Source organism: Schistocerca nitens, chromosome 11 (assembly GCF_023898315.1).
Source record: "Schistocerca nitens isolate TAMUIC-IGC-003100 chromosome 11, iqSchNite1.1, whole genome shotgun sequence".
Taxonomy (NCBI): domain Eukaryota; kingdom Metazoa; phylum Arthropoda; class Insecta; order Orthoptera; family Acrididae; genus Schistocerca; species Schistocerca nitens.
This window is the reverse complement of record NC_064624.1, coordinates 62,181,567-62,203,883: the sequence shown is the minus strand read 5'-3', so window position 1 is coordinate 62,203,883 and position 22,317 is coordinate 62,181,567. Positions and strand designations below refer to the sequence as shown.

The window sequence follows — 22,317 nt, the reverse complement described above, 5'->3', positions numbered from 1 at the left end:
AAAGAAGCAAAGACAACACGCGCAGTTACTCTCGCCCACTCTGTGGCGTCACGTATCGCGGACACGACCTTTAACTCTGAGCAATGTTCACATTTAAGCCTGTCCTACGTACGTACTTTACATTAAATTCAAAATAATTAAATTAAATATATCCTTACATATCACGGTCATTTTGTGGCCACTCAAAATATGAGAACTGTAACATTGCATAAGGTATTAACAAAAATGTAAATCATATTCAAGTAAGTTGTTCTGTACACACAAGAATTATGCTACTTAAAGAAGTAGGATTATGTATCGCTCGTGTAAGAGGAGCGCCCATCTGCCATTTGTTCATTTATTCTCTAAGACGTTACATAAAATGCATCTTTTACTTCTTTATTTAGTATTTTCACTAACGCCCATTTTCATCAATCAGTAAACCTAGGCTGAAATAGCATTCAACATTAACTAGGGTATCACCATCAATTATGATTACGTATGCAACTAAATAACTCAAACTACCTCTTTATTACGTGCAGCTGCGGCAAGTTCAGAGTATTGGCACATTTACACAACCGTACTGCTACAAAATAGAGCAAGTTAAATACGTGAAATATTACTTTTGTAGTGTTTACGAACGTCTATAGCTTTCATTTGACACATCAGCCCGAAGAGCATGTTAGTTATTAATTATCAATGGCCTGTCACAATATTCGTCAGGAAAAGTATTCCTACGTTTTGTTATAATTATCACAACATTTTGATCGATCTTGCGGTGGGCTCATTTCTTCACCAACATCTCTGTGCTATCTTTGTTTTCATGATATCGTGTTTAGGAGATCGCCCCTATTCGGGTCAGCACTCAGTTGCCAACGTTATACAGGGTATTTCATAAACAATCATTATATTTGGCACGTCTATATTTCTGAAACTAATAAACATATACCACGAATTTTGTATTTTGATGATCGGGAATGGGAAACAGAAAAAACTTTTTTTTTCATACTTTTTCATAGGTGTGTCATATACCCGTCTTGAGCAGTACAGCATATGTCAACGCGATATTAAAATTTTTCCCACACTACAGCGAGTATGTCTTGAGTTACAGCTTCCACAGCTGCTGTTATGTGATGTCTAAGTTGATTCATTGTTGTTCGTAATGGAGGCACACAAACAGAATCTTTTATAAACCCCCACAAGAAATAATCACATACAGTCAGGTCCTGTTAGCTTGAAGGTCAGTAATGTAAGGCTGAATCATTTGGTTCAGTGCGACCGATCCATCGTTCGGTAATCATTTGATTTCAAAATTCCCGCTCCTTCAGATGCCAGTGTAGCGGTGCCCCACCTTGTCGGGAAATGAAGTCGTTCGAATCAGTCTCCAATTGTGGAAAAAGAAAGTTCTGAAGCATATCAAGGTATGAGCTTCCCGTAGCAGTGTTCTCGGAAAAGAAACGTGGACCTTACACCTTTTCCTGTGAAACTACGCAAAATACATTAAATTTTGGTGAATCTTTCTCATGTCGTAAAACTTCATGTGGTTCTTCCGTACCCCATATTCTCACATTACAACGGTTCACGTTTCCATTTAAACAGAATGTTGCCTCGTCACTAAACACGAAGCGTGGAAGACAACTGTCATCCTCCATCTTCCTGAGAACGAAATTACAGAACTCAACACGTTGTTGTTTGTCACCTTCACTAACAGCTTGCATTAGCTGAATTTGGTATGGTTTCGTGCGTAAACGTCGACGCTACACACGCCAGATGGACATTTGGGGCATGTTGAGGTGTCATACGGACTTCTGCGGACTCCTTGTGAAACTATTGCGGATACGTTTGACGTCTGTGCCAGACACTCGGGGACGACCCGGCGATTTTCTTTCACACAACCAACCTGTTTCTCGGAATTGTTCATGCCATCATCTAATGCTCTGTTCTGTAGGCGTATCCACACCGTACCTATTACGAAAGTCACGATGAACTGCTATTACTGACCAGCATTGCGCAAAACGTGTAACACGAAACGCTCCCTGTTGTCCCGACAACATTTTTACTAGAACTGAAATGGGCGCAGAATGCTGCTACCTAGCGGAAACCAAGTAAAACTCGAGAATTTGCTATTTTCAGCACTAAGATGTTCACGAACTTATCTCAAATAAAATAATTGTTATAACTTTTGTAATCGGATGGTAATTTTTGATACACACTGTGTTTCTTAGAGCGCAGTTGTCTGGAATTTTTTTTGAAAAAAAGGCGAAGTAGTAAATAAATAAAAAATTTTAGGTAATTATGTCTTTGCTTCTCAGGATCTTCTGGAAAACTACTGCAGATACACGTTGGGACATGTTTTATTAGATTCACCAGACCAAGAACAACAAAATAAATGGAAATCGGGCTTTACTTAAACCTCGTACTGATATTCGATGGCTTCATATTGAGGAAGTTGCTCCATTTCAAGCAAAATCTTTTATTAGCCGTAACTCCATAACTAAACATTTGCGGACCTATGTTTATATGAACTTTTTACTTTAGTTTTAGTTGTGAAATAACAAATTAAAATATTTGCATACCTTCGTGAATCACCCTGTATATTCGGAACAACGGAGTGGCATCCACCTTGTAAAACGGTGTAATCCATATTACTTTACGCTACTTTATTTACTATACAGGTAGTGGTAAAAAATGTGTTTTGTGGTTACACTTGTTCGTAAAATTTAAGGTTGTTCAGCAGACTACAAGTTTGGTGAAGTTATTCTGAGGGAAAAGTTCTTTACTTGGCTCGACACCTGAGACCTTCTGCCATGTTCTGCAGAGGCTTTAGTTGGTTCGTCCGCATTTTTGTGGCGGTAGTCGTATCTACTGGCTGCAGTCACCCAGTTTCTGTTACAGGTAAAAAATTTTACTTTCTTCGATTCATAGGAGTCTGGGTATGATAACGGATAACAATTTTTGTGAAGTAATGAACAATACGTTTAACTTTTTCATTGAGATTTTTACGAATTTCTGTTTCCGAATCCTATACAGAAGCCACCGTACATGGTTTAACAACCGGCAACTCAGGTAAGTGTTTGATCCGCTACTACTACAGACACCTCATGGTCCACGTGGATCATTTGGTGCTATTATATTTAATCACGGCAGTCTTAACTGGTTGTCTGAGAAGTCCACGCCGGCACCGTGGGGTGGCGGTCGTATTCAAACACACTAGATTGCTACTTAAAATATCGAGCTTTTGTTTTTAAAACAGCGATAGACGATGTAAAATAATTGTCTCGTCCAAGGGTCACACAAACTTGTATCAGTACTGTACATTGCTCCTTGATGATAGGCAATACGTACGTCACACGCTACTTTCTTCCCAGTAGTATAACTGGAAGAGTCAGGCGTGACCTACCCGTGGTACACGCCGGAATGAACTTGTTGGGATAACTGCTTTGGGTAACGGTGCAGTCACAAGACTACTGAGAGCGAACTATGCAACGTCATTGCGTATCGCTGTACCATTGCTTCTAGTTTTGTAGAAAGCTCCAGTTGGAATGCCATTTGGTCATCATGTTGCGAATACAGGATGGTTTTTACCACCGCGTACAGACTCTAGGGATTCATTGATGAGAGGATACAGAACAAGAAAGGTCTAACGAACTTACGTCCGGAAATGAATGATTTCCACGCTAGAGACCATTTATTCAATCATACACTGTTACAAAGACTGCGGCCTAACACTCGCTGTACCGCGCAGTGACAGTTACAGTATGTACCGAAAATGCTTTCCATGTGCCTCAACGCATGCGTGCGTACGCGCCGTAGCGTGCTCTGTCTCACACCGGCCAGGCTGCACCATAACAGCGTCATAGGCAGGATGAATACGCTGCTCTAGTGTCTCCACATCTGTAATTGGCTACACGTGCAGGATACTTCTTGAGCTCGCCCCATAACCAGAATTCGCACGGATTGAGATGCGGTGAACGAGCAGGCCATGCAACTGGACCACCTTCTCCAATGCATTAACCAGGGAAGACACGATTGAGATCCGTCTGGGCGTTAACGGCAAAGTGTAGCAGCCACATAACCATTAGAATCATCAATAGCACTTCATCCAGAAAGACGCCCGCAAGAAATGCCGATAGTTCAGGCCTATTAGGTGATGTGGAAGGAAGGCTGGTCCCAAAATACGGCCGCCAATTATCCCAGCCCACACATACCGGCTGCACCGATGCTGATGATTCGCTATCACCATGGGCGTTCTGCATACCATCCCACAGATGGCTGTTATGAGAGTTGAAGATACCACTCCACGTAAAGGTGCCGTCATCTGTGAACAGGATGGATAACACAGATCCCGGAATCGTGGTTGCCTGGTGAACAAATTAGTGACAGAACTGTTCCCTATGTGGAAAGTCTGTCGCTAGTACTCCCTGTACACACTGTAAGTGATAACGGTACTAACAATCGTCATGGAGAATGTCCCACACGGTCGTCTGGCTTACCCTGTACAGGCCGGTCCACTGCCTGCTACTGAGATGGCGGTCGCCTTCCACACTGCTGAATACATTTTCTTCCAACTGTAGTGTCTGATCATCTCGGGTACGTCCTTCACGACTTCCTGCATCCTAGGTCATGATGTGCGAGAAACAGTACCACCCTCTATGAGGATATCATGCATACTGTAACTGTAGCTGCAGCTTCTGTAACAAAGTATGATTGAATAAATGGTCTCTGGCATACGGATCATGCACTTCTGGGCATCACCAGACATTTTTTGTTCCTTATCCTCTCATTGATCAATCACTAGAGTTTGTACATGGTTAAAAAAATCATCTTGTATATTGCACAGACCCTTACAGTGATAAAAGTAGTCTGTCTGAGGAACGTGTCGGTAGAATTTTCACCAACGTTTAATGACGCACATTTAGCTGTGTTATGTTCCACACCATACCCTTCTTTTTTTTCTTTTTAGAGACATACTGATGTTGCAGAGTTCCTCTTTGACACGCAAGTTCAAAATGTGACACGAAACTAGCTGAACTGGAGAATCCGACTGTTCCCATGGCTATTTACTAATAATTTCGTATACAAACCGACTTCCTCTATTTCCCTCGTGTCCAAGTAAAATCAGATATGACAGATAAATTCTCCTCTAAGAGTCACCTCCTAAAACTTCACATCAATTTTAAACATATTTCGTGTTAACTGTATTAAAATCCTGTTCGAGTTGCATTATATTCCGTTTTCGTACGCTGTGTACCACCAGAAACGTATTTTCTGCTGTAACATCAATTGCGGTCAACATTTATCCTCCATAAAAATTACCGGAGTAGCAGCCTCATTCAAAGAAACATTTATCTCATGTTTAATTGTTTATCAAAGTGAATAAATGTAAATTTTATTAAATTTTCACAAGTTACCAGTGATGTGTAGTACAAGTGTCGTAGAAAATCAGTGTTTGTGTAGCGCTTGTTGTAAGTAACATGTATCCCATTGTCTGCATTTACTGTAAACTAATGATAATTTTCATTTGGTTTTCGATTACAATCTCCTCGCAGCCGCACAGTGGCCACAGCGACGACGGCCAGAGGCCAGCCACAGATGTGCCTCCCACCTCTCTCCAGACGACTCCACAGCCTGATGACGCCGCCGTCTCTCGCCTGCGGTGAGTTCAGTCACTTTACGTGTAGACTGTCCACAATCACAGTGCGACATGTTGGGCAGTTAGCCAAGTGATAGAGTCAAGAAATCCAATGTCGCTATTTTACGTTTTTGACGAAGCAGAAGTTGTAGGTCTAGTATAAAGTTTTTCGTTTCATTAATTGTGACGTTTGACGAGGAAAGGATATAAGGGGATCTATACACCCTTCTATAGGTTTGTTGCATGACTCGTTTTCATTTCGTAACAAAGCTGACTTGTGTAAGATAACACTAAATAATTCCCCAAAAACAACGACTGTGCTGGTGTGTTGGGAGCAATTTCAGTTTTCAGCGAAATCTCTGCCTAGTAATGTCTCAGAAAGCCCTAAGATATTCTGGTAATACATTAAGCACACTAGTGGAAAGGAGCAGTCAATAACCTTCACTGTGTGATAACAATGGTGAAGTCACTGGTGACAGTGCCACTAAAACAGAGTTATTATACATAGTTTTCCGAAATGTCTTGACCAAATTAGAGGAAATAAATATTCCTGAATTCCTATCAAGAATAACTTCAAAGTGAGACACATAGAAGCAGATATCCTCGGTGTAGCAAAGTAGCTTAAATCACTTAATAAATGCAGGGCCTCCAATCCAGATTGTATATCTGTCAGGTTCCTATCAGAATATGCTGTCACAAAAGTTCCATATTCAGCAATTACATACATCAGCTCTCTCACAGATATATCCGCACCTAAAGACTGGAAAATTATTCTTGTCACACCAATACCCAAAAAGGGAAATACGAGTAATCCGCTGAATTACTGGCTCATATCACTAACGTCGATTTACAGTAGGGTTTTGGAACATATGCTGTGTCTGAACATTATGAATTACCTCGAAGAAAACGATGTATTGGCACATTATCATCAAGGGCTTAAATTATATCGTTCGTGTGGAACATAACTAGGTCTTTATACTTGTGAAGTCATGATTGCTATCGACAGGGGATGTCAAAATGATTCCATATTTTTAGATTTACAGAAGCCTTTCGACACATTTCCTCAAAAGCGTCTCCTAGCTAAACTGCGTGCCTATTGAATATTGCCTCAGTTGCGCGACTGGATTCGTGATTTACTGTCAGAAAGACATCGAGTAAAACAGATGAAATATCCAGCGTTCCCCAAGGAATTGTTACAGGCCCTCTATCGTTCCTGGTCTATATTAGTGGCAATTGACCCTGAACAAAGAAAAGTATGAAGTTATTCACACGAGTACTAAAAGAAATCCACAAAATTTCGATTACGTGATAAGTGTCACGAACCTGAAGGCTGTAAATTCAGTTAAATACTTAGGGATTACAATTACAAATGACCTACACTGGACCGATCACGTAGATATTGTTGTGGGTAGAGCAAACGAAAGACTGCGAATCATTGGCAGAACACTTAAAAGGTGGAACAGGTCTGCTAAAGAGGCTGCTTACACCACTCTTGTCCATCTTATTTTGGAGTACTGCTGTGCGGTATAGGATCCGTATCAGGTGGGACTGACGGATGACATCGAAAAAGTTTAAAGAGGCGCAGCTCATTCTTTATTACCGCGAAGTAGTGGAGATAGTGCCACGGACATGATACGTGAATTGGATTGACAATCATTAAAACAAACGCGTTTTTAATTGCGACGGGATCTTATCATTAAATTCAACTACCAGTTTCCTTCCTCCGATTGCGAAAACATTCTGTTGGCACCCACCTAAATAGGGAGAAATGATCATCACGATAAAATAAGAGATCTTGCACAGAAAAATTTAAGTACTCATTGTTCCCGCGCGCCGTTTAAGAGCGGAACGGTAGAGACACAGCTTGATGGTGGTTCATTGAACCCTCCGCAAGGCGCTTTATTGTGAATAGCAGAGTAATCTCGTAGACGTAGACGTACATGGTTTCCTATCTCATGAATTACCCATGTAGGGAAGAACCCTTCACTTTCATTTCCACGATTATTGTCCCAACGGCATAATGAGAAATTCTCTCACAGGGTGTATGGTAACACCGCAGCTGGGGGAGTTAAATGAGCTGAGATCCGTGGCTTATCCTAATACGAGAGACGTATTTGACAACGGGTATTGGCAGTTTTTGGAAATCATTCGTGGCAACATGAGCTTCTACGAAAGTGGAAGTCGGACCTGTCGGTGTCCAAGTGATAAAGGCGGCCATTTTGGATCAATAAAAATCAGGTCAATCCTATTGTGTGGGCATGTTTGAGTGGAGATGGACACAGTAGCCGTATATCGACAGCTGTAAAACCTTCTGTAGCTCAGGGAGTTTTACAGGCGAAGTGACAGAAGTTTTTCTTTTTATTCATCACAGACCAGTTTCAGCGTAAATTCGTCATCACTTCACTTTTCTTCTTCGAAATCATTGATCTATAGTGGTAGTCACCGATGTTTTACTGTCGCTTTGTGAAATAGAAATCCTATCTGATAGTGAACTGATATTGTTGCAAGACACAGTTCAGTTGATGCCTGAATTCAACTGGCCCAAAAGTGGCAATTCAGAGTATTCAATGTGCCTTTACAATTAATCAGAGCAGAATCCAACAAGTTATTGGGCAATAGAGGAGTCTGTACCTATTCAAGAGAAAACAAGGAACCCTACCAGGTATTTTAACAATGACTATGGGATCAGTAATGTTTCAGTGGACTTAAGAAAACTTATTCTCTCCCAGTGATTCAAGGATTTCGGGCTTTAATTACCTATTATGGTCAGCTACAGAAGTACGATGTCTGGCGATCCCGGTGGCCAAATCATTTACTCGAGTGGTCCACAAATTGAGCAAATACTTCTCAGAATACTTTTCCCAGTCAAAAAGCTTTATGCACACAGGCAGTCAACAAAACTTCATCCATGGGTCTGATAATATAGAAAGCTACAGAGAATGTAGGCTGAAATTTTATAAGATAGAGAGCCTGATAGGTATTTACCCAATTTGTCGTATACAAATAGCATCAGCCATTTGACATAAGAAGACAACCAGCGAGAAGTAAGTGTAACAGGAAAGACTAAAGATAGAGAGCACAACGAAGAATACTTTGTAGATAAACCAGAAACTCATCAATGTAAGATGATGCAGCATTATCAAAAATAATTAATGTATATGATCTCAGGCAAAGTCTGTAAATTATGTTACACGTACTAGATATAAAATTAGCAGAATCTTAGTAGAAAAGGAGCTAAAAAAATAGAAAATAAATTAATGTTGTTGAATAAGAGACAAGACATGGAAAGGGAAAAATGTTTCTGCATAAAAAGACTAATACAAAAGAGGAGAAAGCTGGCTAAAAAGCGACAGAGAAACATCAGCATGAGTAAATAAACTATTAAGAGCAGGAAATGAAACATATTAAGACAATACTCGATAATGGAGTGAAAAGTTTGTTGAGAGTGAGTTAAGAAAACCAGCCTGAAGAGCAGATCGTGCGTAACATGGTAGTGATGTGAATAACAATGTACAGGGCGAAAGAGAGCCAAGGCTTCCTTTGTGACTAGTAAGAGGTCCTACATAAATATAGGCTTTGGAAGACTAAAAGCGAGAACAGCTTTAAACAAAAATAGTTTACAGTCATAAATACACGGATTTAAAAGAATCACAAAACCAAAAATTTGTTAATATAGAACAGTGAAACGTCGGGAGTAGATTTGCCAGGGTAACATATTTAACTGATTAACATTGCAGGATCGCAAGTTAATGTAAGTGCGAGATAAGCCACTGGACACGTGAAATGCTGGTGCACTGCCAAAAGGTCGAATGCAGGCATGCAAACATGTATGGATTGTGTTGCTCAAGTATCAGATATCAGTATTTAAAATGGAGTTCGATGCCTAATGCATCTGGTTGGTCAGTACAGGGACGGTTAATGCTGTTGGTGAATGATGCTGGAGTTACTGTATGATGATATCTGCTCGACTGGAAACAGACCTGATGATTGAGAATGCCAAGAGCCTTGTCAACACTCTATAGAACATGTTGGGTTACAAGAGCGGTAAGTGAGCGAGCGTTTTCCTGTTGAAAATCTACCCCTGGAATCCTGTTCGTTAATGGCAGCAGAACGGGTGGAATCACCAGATTGAAACAGACAAGGTGTGTGGGATAACCATGAGAATGTTCCTGCTATCATACGAAATCGCACCACAGACCATAACTCCAGGTGTATGTCCAGTGTGTTAACACACAGAAAGGCTGGATGTAGGCCCCCAACTGGCCTAATCAAAACATGGCCACTACTGGCACCGAGGCTGGTGGTTTGGGATCAGTGAAACGCATGCTACAGGGCATCTGGTTCGGAGCTGTCTTTAAAGTAACCGATTTGTAAGAGTTCATTGTGTTACCTGGTGACAACTGCTGCTCAAACAGCTGCTGGAGACGTATTACAATGCGCCAGAGTAATACGCAGAACAGGATGGTCTTCCCTCTCAGTAGTCCCACGTGGCCGTCTGGAAGCCAGTCTTCTTGCGACCGGATATTCTTCTAATCACCGCTGCCAACAGGCATATGTAGTGGGTACATTACTGTGAAATATTTCTACATCACGGAAGGAACAACCAGAATCTCGTAGCCCTAGTACAGACTTCGCTTAGTCTCTATGAGATGTTATTAACAGCGTCTTTGTCGCCTCAAAGGCATTTTTGCCCTACTTCAACTCACTGCGTCCAAACTCAAAGGTAACTAACGCTCAAGCCCGTTACAGCGTGTTTTTAAAGCAAGCCTGATTGGCTTCCTCGTAGTGGTGCTACTATCGCCACTCTTGAGCAACTGCATTGAAATTTGAAAATACATAATATTCCAGATTTAGAAACACACCTACCAACTTTCGTTTATGTCGCACTGCTTCTTCTTGGTGCTGTACTATTTCGAAAGTAAAAGACGTTGTTAACAATGTTACCAAAATCTCAAAAAGTTCTTGAACGGCATACTTCACTTTTTATACGTTATTCTTATAAACGTTGGGACAGTGTCTGCTTTTATATACCAATGGCTTAGGAGTGCGCCATTGACTAGTGGTCAAAATTTTCTGTGTCCCAGGTTCCAGCACAGGCACTGCTTAACCTCTAAACAAAAATTAACAGCAGTGTCAGCAAAGACGTCCAGCATAAAAAGTCGCCATTTTCCTGACAAAGGCCTTGTCAAATAGGGTGGAGGAACGACAGAGCTTCAAGGCACTCCCTTTCCCTTGGGGTGGGAAACTGCCCTTAAAAGGGAGAAGAGTCAGTAATGATCAATGACGAGAGGATGCAGAAGGCAATGGAATCGAATAAATTAAAACCACCTAACGTGTATCCATAGGACTACGTCGTTAACAGGGAAACTGTCTTGATGCAATCTGCATTGAGAAAAGATTCCAGACAAGTTACCCTTTTGGATCTCTGGGAGTGGACTACCAAGGTCGAAGTGACAATGGAAAAGAGACGGAATAATTTAGGAAGGGCTAACCTTCTGCGACTTGGAGCTTTGAATTTAGAAGTTTGATCGTAATTAGAAAGCTAGGGAGTATAAAAACGGAAGTGCAAAGGCCCCAGTCTAGATACGGTGTGGGTCATTGAAGTGAAACAGAAGAAGGCTAAGGATTTGTCATAAGACACATTGGGATAAAATCAACAGCAGCAGAAAATGCTGTAATGGGAGTAGGATTCATTATGCATAGGAAGTACGAGAGAGAGTGGGCTACTGTGAACAGCTCTATGGCAGAGTTTTTCTCACCAGATTCGAAATCAAACGAACGCCAACAACGATAGTTCAGGTACACATCGTAACGACACAAGCAAAAAGAGAAAAGAGAGGAGGTATGCAATTGAAATGCAGTTGCAGGGGAAAGAAAATAAGAAAGGGTCATGGGGTATATGGGCTTGGCATAGGGATGAGAGGGGTGAAAGTCTAATTGATTTCTGCATTGAAATTGAGATGGCAATAACAAAATACTCTGTTCAGCAATCATGTGAGGAAAAAATTAGCTTGGAAAAGACCGAGAGACACTGGAAGATTCCAGCTGGATTCCATCATAGTGAGACAGAGATTCCGAAATCAGATATTGGAATGTAAGGCATACCCAGATGTAAACATAGATTTAGTAATTATGAAGAGTAGAGTGAGGTTTAAGAGAGTCGACCAGAAGAATCAGAGTAGAAGGATGTAGCATATTGCAGTACTGAGAAATGAAACTTAAAGTTTACCAACGATATGGATATTGCGGTAAGGAATATCACAGTGGACTGTTCAGTTCAGGAGGAGAGGACATATCTAGAACCTAAAATCACAGACTGTGGACAGACTAACACAGATAAAGGGAAGCCAACTTCAAAGAAACTTTAGGTAACAAAGAAACAAAAATACAACTGATCGATGAAAGAAGAAAGTATAAAATTGTTCAGAGAAAGACAGCTACATTCACTGAGGTGGCCAGAGTCGTGGGATACCTGCTGATATCATGTCAGATCTCCTTGTGCCAAACCTAGAGCAAGAACGCGAGGTGGTGGGGACCCAAGAAGTTGTTGGAAGTCCCCTGTACAAATAATATGCCATGCTGCCCCTATAGCCACCCACAACTGCTAAAGTGTTGTTGGTGCAGGAATTTGTGCACGAACTGACCTCTCGATTATGTCCCATAAATGTTCCATGGGATTCATGTTGCGCGATCTGACTGGTCAGATCATTTATTCGAGTGGTCCACAATGTTCGCCAAACGAGTCACGAACAGTTCTGGCCCACCGACATGATATCGTTATTTGAGAACATGAAGTCCACAAATGGCTGAAAATGGTCTCCAAGTAGCAAAAGATAACTGTCTGCATTCAATGATAGGCTCAGTTGGACCAGAGGACCCTGCCCATTCCGTGTAAACAAAACCCACGCCGTTATCGAGCCAACACCATTTTGCACAGCGCCTTGTTGGCAATTCGGGTCTGTAGCCTCTCGCGGTCAACACCACACTCGAACACTACCATCAGCTCTCACTAACTCAATCCGAGATTTATCTGACCAGGCCACCCTTTTCCAGTCGTCTAGGATTCAACCAATATGGTTATGAGACCAGGAGCTGCAGGTGATAGCCGGCCGGAGTGGCCGTGCGGTTCTAGGCGCTACAGTCTGGAACCGAGCGACCGGTACGGTCGCAGGTTCGAATCCTGCCTCGGGCATGTATGTGTGTGATGTCCTTATATTAGTTAGGTTTAATTAGTTCTGAATTCTAGGCGACTGATCACCTTAGAAGTCAAGTCGCATAGTGCTCAGAGCCCTTCTGCTGGTGATAACATACTGTTAGTAAATGCACTTGCACTGGTCATCTTTTGCCGCAGCCCATTGACGCACAATTTCGCCGCACGTCCAAACAGATACGTCGATAGTACATTCTGCATTGATTTCTGCGGTTGTTTCACGCAGTGTTGCTTCTGTCTTAGCACTGACCCATTTATGCGGGCGCCACTGCTTTAGGTGGTTATGTGAAGGCTGTCAGCCACAGCACTGACCGTGGTGAAAGGCAATGCTTCAAATTTTGTATTCTCGGCACACTCTTGCCACTGTGGATCTTGGAATATTGAATTCCTTAACGATTTCCGAAATGTAATGTCTAATGCTTCTAGCTCAAACTACAGTTCGGTGTGAAAAGTGTTAATTCTCGCTGTGTGTCGGAAACGTTTCACATGAATCACCTGATTACATATGATAGCTCCACCAATGCACTGCCCTTTTATATCTTGTGTACACATTACTACCGCTATCTGTGTATGTTAACATCACTTTTGCACAACTTGTCACCTCGATGTGACTCATTTAGGAATGACATATGTACGATGTTCTAGGTAGCCAAGGCCAAATAACTGTAGAAAACTTAAGACAAAACTGTAAACAAACAGTCGTAGGAAGGACTGACGCCCGCATCTCGTGGTCGTGCGGTAGCGTTCTCGCTTCCCACGCCCGGGATCCCGGGTTCGATTCTCGGCGGGGTCAGGGATTTTCTCTGCCTCGTGATGGCTGGGTGTTGTGTGATGTCCTTAGGTTAGTTAGGTTTAAGTAGTTCTAAGTTCTAGGAGACTGATGACCATAGATGTTGGGTCCCATAGTGCTCAGAGCCATTTGAAGGACTGACACAGAATATAGAAAAGTGAAAACAATAATTACCATGGGAATTCCATTCCCAACGCCAGAAGAGAGAGCAAATAAATGGAAAGATTACATTGACAGCCTCTATGAAGGAGGAACTTTTCTGATGACGTGGCAGAGGAAGCAATCTGTGTTGGCGTGGAAGATATAGAAGAGGTACTATTAGAGGCAATATTTAAAAGAGCTCTGGTCTATTTTATGACAAATAAAGCTAAAGGGATACATAAAATTTCATCATGACTACTGAGTTCATAGGGGAAAGTGGCACCCCAACGACTATCCAAGTTCGAGTGTAGAACCTATGAGAGTGGCAATGTACCGTCACACTTTCAGAAAAAATATCATCCACATATTTCCAAAGGTAGCAATGGCAGATAACTGTGAAAACAACAGCACAATCATCTTTGGAACTCATACATCCGAGCTGCTGATGAGAATGATGTAAATAAGAATGGAACAGAAAATTAAAAAACTGTCAGCTTTAGGAAAGGTAATGGCGCCAGAGAGGAAGTTCGTAAGTTGTAATTGATAATGGAACCAAGGCTGACGAAAAGTCAAAATACAGTCAAAAGTTTTTTACCTAGAAAAAGCGTTCGACAATATAAAATTCTGCAGGAGCTTCGAAAGTCTTACGTAAATATAACTAAGTTACAGGGAAAGACAGGTGGGTTACAACATGTACAAGAACCAAGATTGAAGAATAAGACTCGAAAATAAAGATAAAGTACTCAGATTAAAAGTGTGTAAAACAGGGTGCAGTCTTTTGCCCCTACTATTCAATCTATTCACCGAAGAAGCTATGATGGAAATGTAATAAAGATTCTAGGATGGGATTCAAATTCACGGTGAAAGAATGCCAATGAAATTTTTGTTGATGACATTGCTGTCCTCAGAGAAAGTGACGAATTATGGGATCTGTTGAATTGAATGGAGAGTCTGATGAGTAAGGAATATTAATTGAGAATGAACCACGGAAATAAATTTCTAATGAGAAGCAGCAGATATCGGAATTTTTTACATTTAAATTAGTGGTCATGAAGTAGACAATATTAACGAAATCTGTAAGGAAAATAACCCATGATATACATAACAAGAAGGACATAAAAAGCATACTAGCAAAGGCAAAATTGGTACAACTAGCCAACATAATTCTACTGCTATGAAACATAGGTCATAATTTGAGGAAGAAATTTATGAGAATCTATGTTTGGAGAACTACTTTGTATGATACTGAATCGTAGACAGTGGCAAAACACCGTGACTAAGGAGACTTCGAGCGTCTGAGATGTGGTGCTAGAGAAAAGTGTTGAAAATTCGGTGGACTTGTTGGATATGGAATGAGGCGGGTACTCTGCAGAATCAGTGACATGGGGAAATACTGACAAGACGAAGGAGATGTAGAGTGTAAAGACTGAAGAGTGTCTTTCTCTTCAGTCGGAAGACAGTTGGAATACGTCGAGGAGTTAATTGAGGATGTAGTGTGTAAGTGCTATATGAGATGAAGGTTGGTGCAAGAGAGGAATTCGTGTCAGGCCACATCAAACCAATTAGAAAATTACTGGTTAAAATAATCTCATTTGACAGATTAATAGAATATATTTGTACTTAATTGCCTTTAGTTCACAAAGAAAGTTTTACATATTATTCCCGAGGCTGCAACACACAGTTTGTAACATCAAAATGTAGGTGTTGCTGTCACATGCAAATAACATGGCCCGTTTCTCAGCAGACATTCAGTTACATCGACAGTATCTGGACACTCATGAGTGAACATTAATAAGGGATGTGTCAAAGTTTCATCTCTATGAAGGCTTTGACTCTGCTGAGGAAACTTACAGTAATGCGTCTGAACTTCAGTGGAGAAATGAGAACCCATTAGTCAACAACGTTGGACTCTTTAATCTGCAGCGAAGTCAGCTTCTAACTCATCCCAAAGCAGTTACATTAGATTCAGCTCGGAATTCAGGGCAGAATAATACAGTCATGGAATGTTGTCCACAAACTCTCGCGTAACAGCTAATGATTTATTACAAGGAGCTATGTCTCGCTAATACCAACAATGGTACTGTATTGTATGCAGTACATAAAGCTGGAAAACGTGATTTACATGCTATAGAATTTAGTGTTAAGCTCAATAGGGGAATAACAGCATGGATATATCCCCATAATGTAACGCCATCTCCTCACTCCTTCACTTCTGGCATTACACAAAATGGCAGGTAACAGTCATTAAGCAAAAACAAGACCTTCCATCGGTGATTCACATGTCCGGACCATTCGTTTCCACTCATCCATGGTCGAAATATTACTGGTACATTTGTTACGCAGGTGACATCCAGTGTCTAGTGCACATTCGAAACTACTGAACCTCCCTGATGAACCCATTCTGCTATTTCTGGTTCTCTGCTGACAACACATGTGCCTCTGCCTCCTTTTATACTGGCGGATCGTCCTTTCATTACATTTGTTGGTCAGTCACACATTAGATAAAGGTGTCTAGATAGTTTTGATCCGGTTGTGTAGCTTGTCCCCAATGTTATTCAATCCGTATTTTGAGCAAGCGGTAAAGGAAACAAAAGAAATATTTGCAGTAGGAATTAAAAGAAATGAAAAGATTGACGTTGTCTGATGACATTGTAATTTTGTCAGGGACAGAAAAGGACCTAGAAGAGCAGCTGAACAAAATGGACAGTGTCTTGCAAGGAGGATATAAGATGAACATCAACAAAAGCAAAGCGACGGTAGTGGAATAGAGACAAGTTAAATTAGTTCATGCTGAGGGAATTACATTACGAAATGAAACGCTTAAAGTAGTAAATGAATTTTGCTATTTAGGGAGCAAAGTAACTGATGTACGAAACAGAGATGATATAAACTGTAGAATGGAAATCACAAGGAAAGAGTTTCTGAGGAAGAGAAATTCGGTAACGGCGAGTACAGATTTAAGTGTCAGGAGGTCGTTTCTGAAAGTATTTGTATGCAGTGTAGCCATGAATGGAAGTGAAACTTGGGCGATAAATAGTCTACACAAAAAGGGAATAGAAGCTTTCGAAATGTGGTGCTACAGAACACTGCAGAGGATTATGTGGGTAGCTAATATAACTGATGAGAAAGTACCGAACAGAATTGGGGAGAAGAGGAATTTGTGACACAACTTGAAGCAGGGATCGGTTGCTAGGACATGTTCTGAGGAATCAAGGGATATCAAATATAGTACTGGATTGCAGTGTGGATGCTAAAAATCGTAGTCAGAGACCAAGAAATGAATACACAGAACAGATTCAGAAGGATGTAGTTTGCAGTGGTTACTTGGAGACGAAGAAACTAGCACACAGTAGAGTAGCATGGAGAGTTGCATCAAAGCTGTCTCTCGACTGAAGACCGTAAGAACCTTAACACTGTATATAAATGCTGTTAGGTCTTTAGTGTGTTCACAAAGCCAAGATCCAGATTGCCTAGAAATTTTAATGGTACGAAAAGCGCATTAAATTCGATGTACACTGGTGTCCAGAATTAAAGCAACAAACGGAAATATTGCGAGGTTGCGTTTATTTTGCCATAAAAAAGTACAAACAGGTGATAGTGAAGTAGGAAAAATGTTAAGAACAATGAACATAAACAACTACAATATGCATAAAGGTAGAGAAAAATGTTCTTCGTTTTTTCCAAGGTAACAGATTTGCAAACACAATCCAACAACTGGATAATGTGCTCAGCATAGGCTGTGACCACCTCTGGCTCATACAACCCTGACATCGACAAGGCAAGCTGTGAATGATGTCATCAATCTCATGTGGAGGCAATAACACCGTTTCCCCTGCAGAGCTACTCGCAAGTCTTATGGAATTGTTGGTGGATGCTTGAGTGATGCAACCCGTCTCACTACTACATATATTTCGTATGCATAAAATAAACAATTTACAATAAATCCACACATTATAGAATAATTTGTCCTCTATAACATTTACAATATTACAATGCTAATTTATAAAATAAAATTCATGGAAACCTATATACAGTATAATAAAATTTTATACAGTCTTTGTTTCACATGTCATTCTTCGAGAAGTCCACATATGCCTTGCTACTCTGGTGCACGCCATCAGGTCCTGGGCCGTGCATGCTCTTGGGTGGTTTACTAACGGACATCGTCTGGATGCTCCCACACGGACACAAAGCACTTTCACTAATTCCCCACTTGTGCAGGTTTCTGTTACATCTGTCCATTCCTGAACAAAGCCTGTTCGCGGTTTTCTATCTCTCCCACTCAAGTTCCGCACCTGAAGGCAGCACTTCCTCAGAATCGTGTGCATATTCTTGTTGTTCCTGCCACAATCTTTTTCTAGAAGTTTTTGGTGAACCTGTGAGTGGTTGGGTTGAGTGGAGAAAACTACTTCTTGACGTAAGGCATTTAGGTAACATTTGGTACCCATGGAGCGGATGACTTGATTTTGAACCTGTTTTGTTCGTTCAGTTCTGCTCTGTATTGAACGACGGACATTTGGCAGAGCAATTCCTGACAAGGATTGTAGGTGTTCTACTCTTGTTGTCTTAAGACATCCAGTAATATGTCTCCACATCTGGTTCAGGACAGTGTCCTGCTTGTTTGTGTGGCATCATTGCTCCCAAACAGGACTTGCAAACTCAGCAGCAGAGTAACAGAGTGCCATTGCGGTGGTGCGAAAAACTTTTGGATTAGCTCGACATTTTGATGTTAGCTTGCCAAGTAAGCTATTCCGTGATTGGATTTCTGCCTTGCTCTTCTCAATGTGCCTCTTGAATGACAGTGTCCTATCAAGAGTAACTCCCACGTACACTGGGAGAGGACAGTGTTTTAATCTTCTGTCATTCCACCAAACATTCAGTTCTTGCTTCGTCTCTCTGTTGTTAAGATGGAATAGGCAAGTTTGGGTCCTACTTGGATTGGGTTTCAACTGGTTTTCTTTGTAATAGTTGGTCAGATTTTCCAGGTTCTCAGCTAGTATTTCCTCAATAACCTTGTAGTTTTATGCCTGAGCTGCTATTGCCCTATCATCAGCATAAATAAAAGATCTTGAGCAGGGACTAATAGGCTGGTCATTTGTATAAATATTGAATAACCTGGGGGCAAGAACACTGCCCTGGGGAAGCCCATCTTTTGTAGTCACCATCTGCTCTTGTTACCTTGGAACTCAACAAAATACCTTCTGTTAAATAGAACTGATTTGAGTACAGAAGTGAATTCAGGGCTTTTTGTTGTTTTTTGCACTTTTGCAATGAGATTTCTGAGACTGATGGTATCATATGCTTCCATAAAATCTATAAACACCATTCCTGTAGTTCGTCTTTTCTCAAACCCACCGCCAGTATAGTGGGTTAGGCTGAGAGCTTGACTGGTACAAGATTTGCCAGGCCAAAATCCTGCTTGTTCTTTTATTAGGGTGCCCTCAATCAGCTCTTTGACTCTGTTTAATATCAAACAGTTTGTATGTTGTGCACATCAGAGAGATTGGCCGATAACTCTTAGGATCTTCAGGGTCCTTACCAGGCTTAAGAACTGCAGTTATTTTTGCCTGTCTGCAGATTTCAAGAATTCATCCAGTAGCCCAACAGCAGTTCATAAACTCCAACAGCCACAATTTAGAGCCGACACCAAGACGTATCATCTGTTCATTTTTAATATCATCTAGGTCTGCGGCCTTCCCAGTCTTTAAAATTTTGACTGCTTCTTTCACTTCTGATATTGTAAATGTATGATCGAGTGTATCATTATTTTCTTCATGGAAAGCATCTAGTCTACTCGCATGCCCTTTCTTCAGTCTGTGTTTCGCTTTACTGTTTTTCAGCTACTGGAAGGCTATTTGGTTTGCTGTACTGCCAACAAAGCCTGGTGTACCTGTAGGTATACCATCTAACTTTTGAGCAGTCTCCACACTTTCCGACTACTGTAAGTTATGTTAATGCTTTCTACAGTGTGTTACCACTTCTGTCTTCTATTTTCAATCATTTTTGTTATGACTTCTTCTCCATTGTTCATGGGGAGAATGGGTTGGCGTCATAGAGACCACAATACGTTTCGTATTTCTCTTTTGTCTCTTCGCTGTAGCCTTGAATGTACGCTTTTCTACATCCTCTCGTATACTCCGCCGTGCAGAGTAAAAACAAACTCACTGAAGTTTTATGGTAGAGGTGTGTATCCGCGACATGCTCTATGGGATTCAAATTGGGAGGTCGAGCATACCATCCCAGGTGTGCAATATCTTCAATTTCCAAGAAACCTTCAATCAGCTGATCTCTATGAGGCGTACCTGTATCGTCCATCAATACGAAGTGTAGGCCACAGCACCTCGCAACGACGGCATATGAGGTAACAAGATCTCGTCACGATACCTTACAGGAGTTAAGCCTTGCCATTTCACCCATACAATGTCATGAAGAGGTGTTCAGCTAGTCCACGTAATCGCTGAGCACACGATTAAAGAACCTCCCTGATATCAGTCCCTTTTGCACGATATTTTGGTAACGAAATCCTGTTCCACGTTCCCTCCACATGAAAATCCGTCGAGAAACACTCTCCAGACCATTTTGGGACTCACGTGTGAAGATAACATTGGCACACTGTTCGGCCATTCGGTGGGATGTTGACGACTTCACTCTATACATTTATTTCTGTGAAGTGTCAGAGGTACATAAACAAAGGGCCCCTGACAATAAGTGGCACTCTGGTGAGATCTTCTGTATAACGTTTGCCTAGATACAACACCAGTGCATCCTGCAAGGTGAGGTGCCAGTTGCCGTGCAGTAGTAAGGCAGTACTGTGATGCCCTTTTAACCAAATAATGGTCCTCCCTTTCTCGTATCATACGTGGTCTACCCTCGTCTTCGAGATACAGTTTCCGTCTCTACAAACAGTCGCCACATCTGATAAACAACAGTGCGATTCACATTAACCCATCGGGCCACATCGGATTGTGACTGTCCTCCTCCCATTCTTCCAATGGCCTTTCACTGCGAAGAGCCTGGTATGCGCCTTCTCTGTACCACACTGCACCATCTGTTACTGTGTCTACAGCGATTGCGAATGTGGAAGTACCCAGCAAACACTACCCCATTGCTAGCTGCACTGACTTCGTCGTGGGCGTGGTTGTCCGTTGACTGGAATGCTAACTTCCGTGTAGAACACGGTTGTGCAGACATCTGTTGACAGTTTGCATGATTACATCGTGAATTAGGACGGGAAATCGCAGTTAGCTGCTTTAATTTTGGACACCAGTGCATTGCGGTAACCTTCTTGACTTTTAGGGACTCATCACAGTTCTGCTTTTGCCATAGTGTTTCGTCCCCAGACGTGCGTGTTTGGAGATATTTGTAAGTATTCTCCTTTTGTTGCAGGTATCTTTCTGGAGAAGAGAAGGGCAAGATGCTGGTTGCGGCAGCTAAGGAGGGGTCAGTGAGCAAGGTGCGAACGTTACTGGCAGTGGGGGCGGACGTGGAGGCGATGGACGAGAACCAGCAGAACGCACTGCACGGAGCAGCAGCCAAGGGACACGTGGAGGTGGTGAGGCTTCTGCTGGAGGAAGGAGCTGATGTCAACGCCAGGGACCTCTGGCGGAACACACCTCTGCATCAGGCTGCATGGAATGACAATGCGGCTGTGGTGCGGCTGCTGGCGGCATCCTCTGCCGACTGCAACGCCAGGGATGACACTGGGAACACACCACTGCACGATGCGGCACAGCGTGGACAAGCAGACGCGGCGATTGCGCTACTGGAGGCAGGGGCCGACAGGGAAGTCTGGAATTACGATAGGGACACGCCGCTGGACCTAGCCGAGTGGAACAACCACGAGTGGCTCATAGACATCCTAGGATCAAGCTAAATATAGTGCAAACGACTCTGGAGTAAAATAAAAAAAGCCTTCTGTGTGATCTTTGTTACTTATAAAATAAAGAATACAGAAAAGTTTATCCTCCAGTCTTGGTTTGCACCCTAATTTACATAGTACATACAACGACGCAAGTACCATAACACCAAGAGTGTTTATGGACTACCATAAGTTCAAAGAGGGACTCTCCTTTTGCTGAAAATTCAAAACAAACTGAATAATTCTCTATTACTAATGAACACCAGTTTTCAACAATATTTTCTTACTGAAAAATACTTTTTAGGCGCATGTTTGGTGCTATGTGGAACTTATATAAAACTCTGATGAATTTCCTTATGTCAAGATTGCCGACACATAACCTCTGTACTTAAAATACTTCTTCATTTGAGATCTTTCACTGAATTTACTTCTGTACCTAATGTGCTGACAGTCGAGCAACTTGTGTCTGCAGTTAAAAATTGGTATTATTAAAAGTACTTACGACACATTAGTTCCGATTCCAGACTGAATTTTGTTGTAAACTGTCAAGCCGTCGAATACCGGCGGCCTAGGAAGCCTCCTTCTCGGATCACTAGACAATACTTCTAGCAAATGTAATAAAGAGTTTTATTACGAAATGAATCAATGACATTACTTAACTCTGACAACAAGGAAGTGCTGCAAGCAAAGGGCGACATGTAAGACAG

General features: G+C 41.6%; 1 protein-coding gene across 1 annotated transcript; it reads left to right on the top strand.

Moving 5' to 3' along the window:
• The first annotated feature begins 5,486 nt into the window (after window positions 1-5,486).
• Window positions 5,487-21,713, top strand: LOC126212627 (poly [ADP-ribose] polymerase tankyrase-1-like). The gene is made up of 2 exons (XM_049940055.1): window positions 5,487-5,635; window positions 21,139-21,713. Exons 1-2 carry the CDS (start codon window positions 5,487-5,489, stop codon window positions 21,623-21,625), a joined length of 636 nt encoding a protein of 211 aa, XP_049796012.1. The 3' UTR covers window positions 21,626-21,713.
• The last annotated feature ends 604 nt before the right edge of the window (window positions 21,714-22,317 follow it).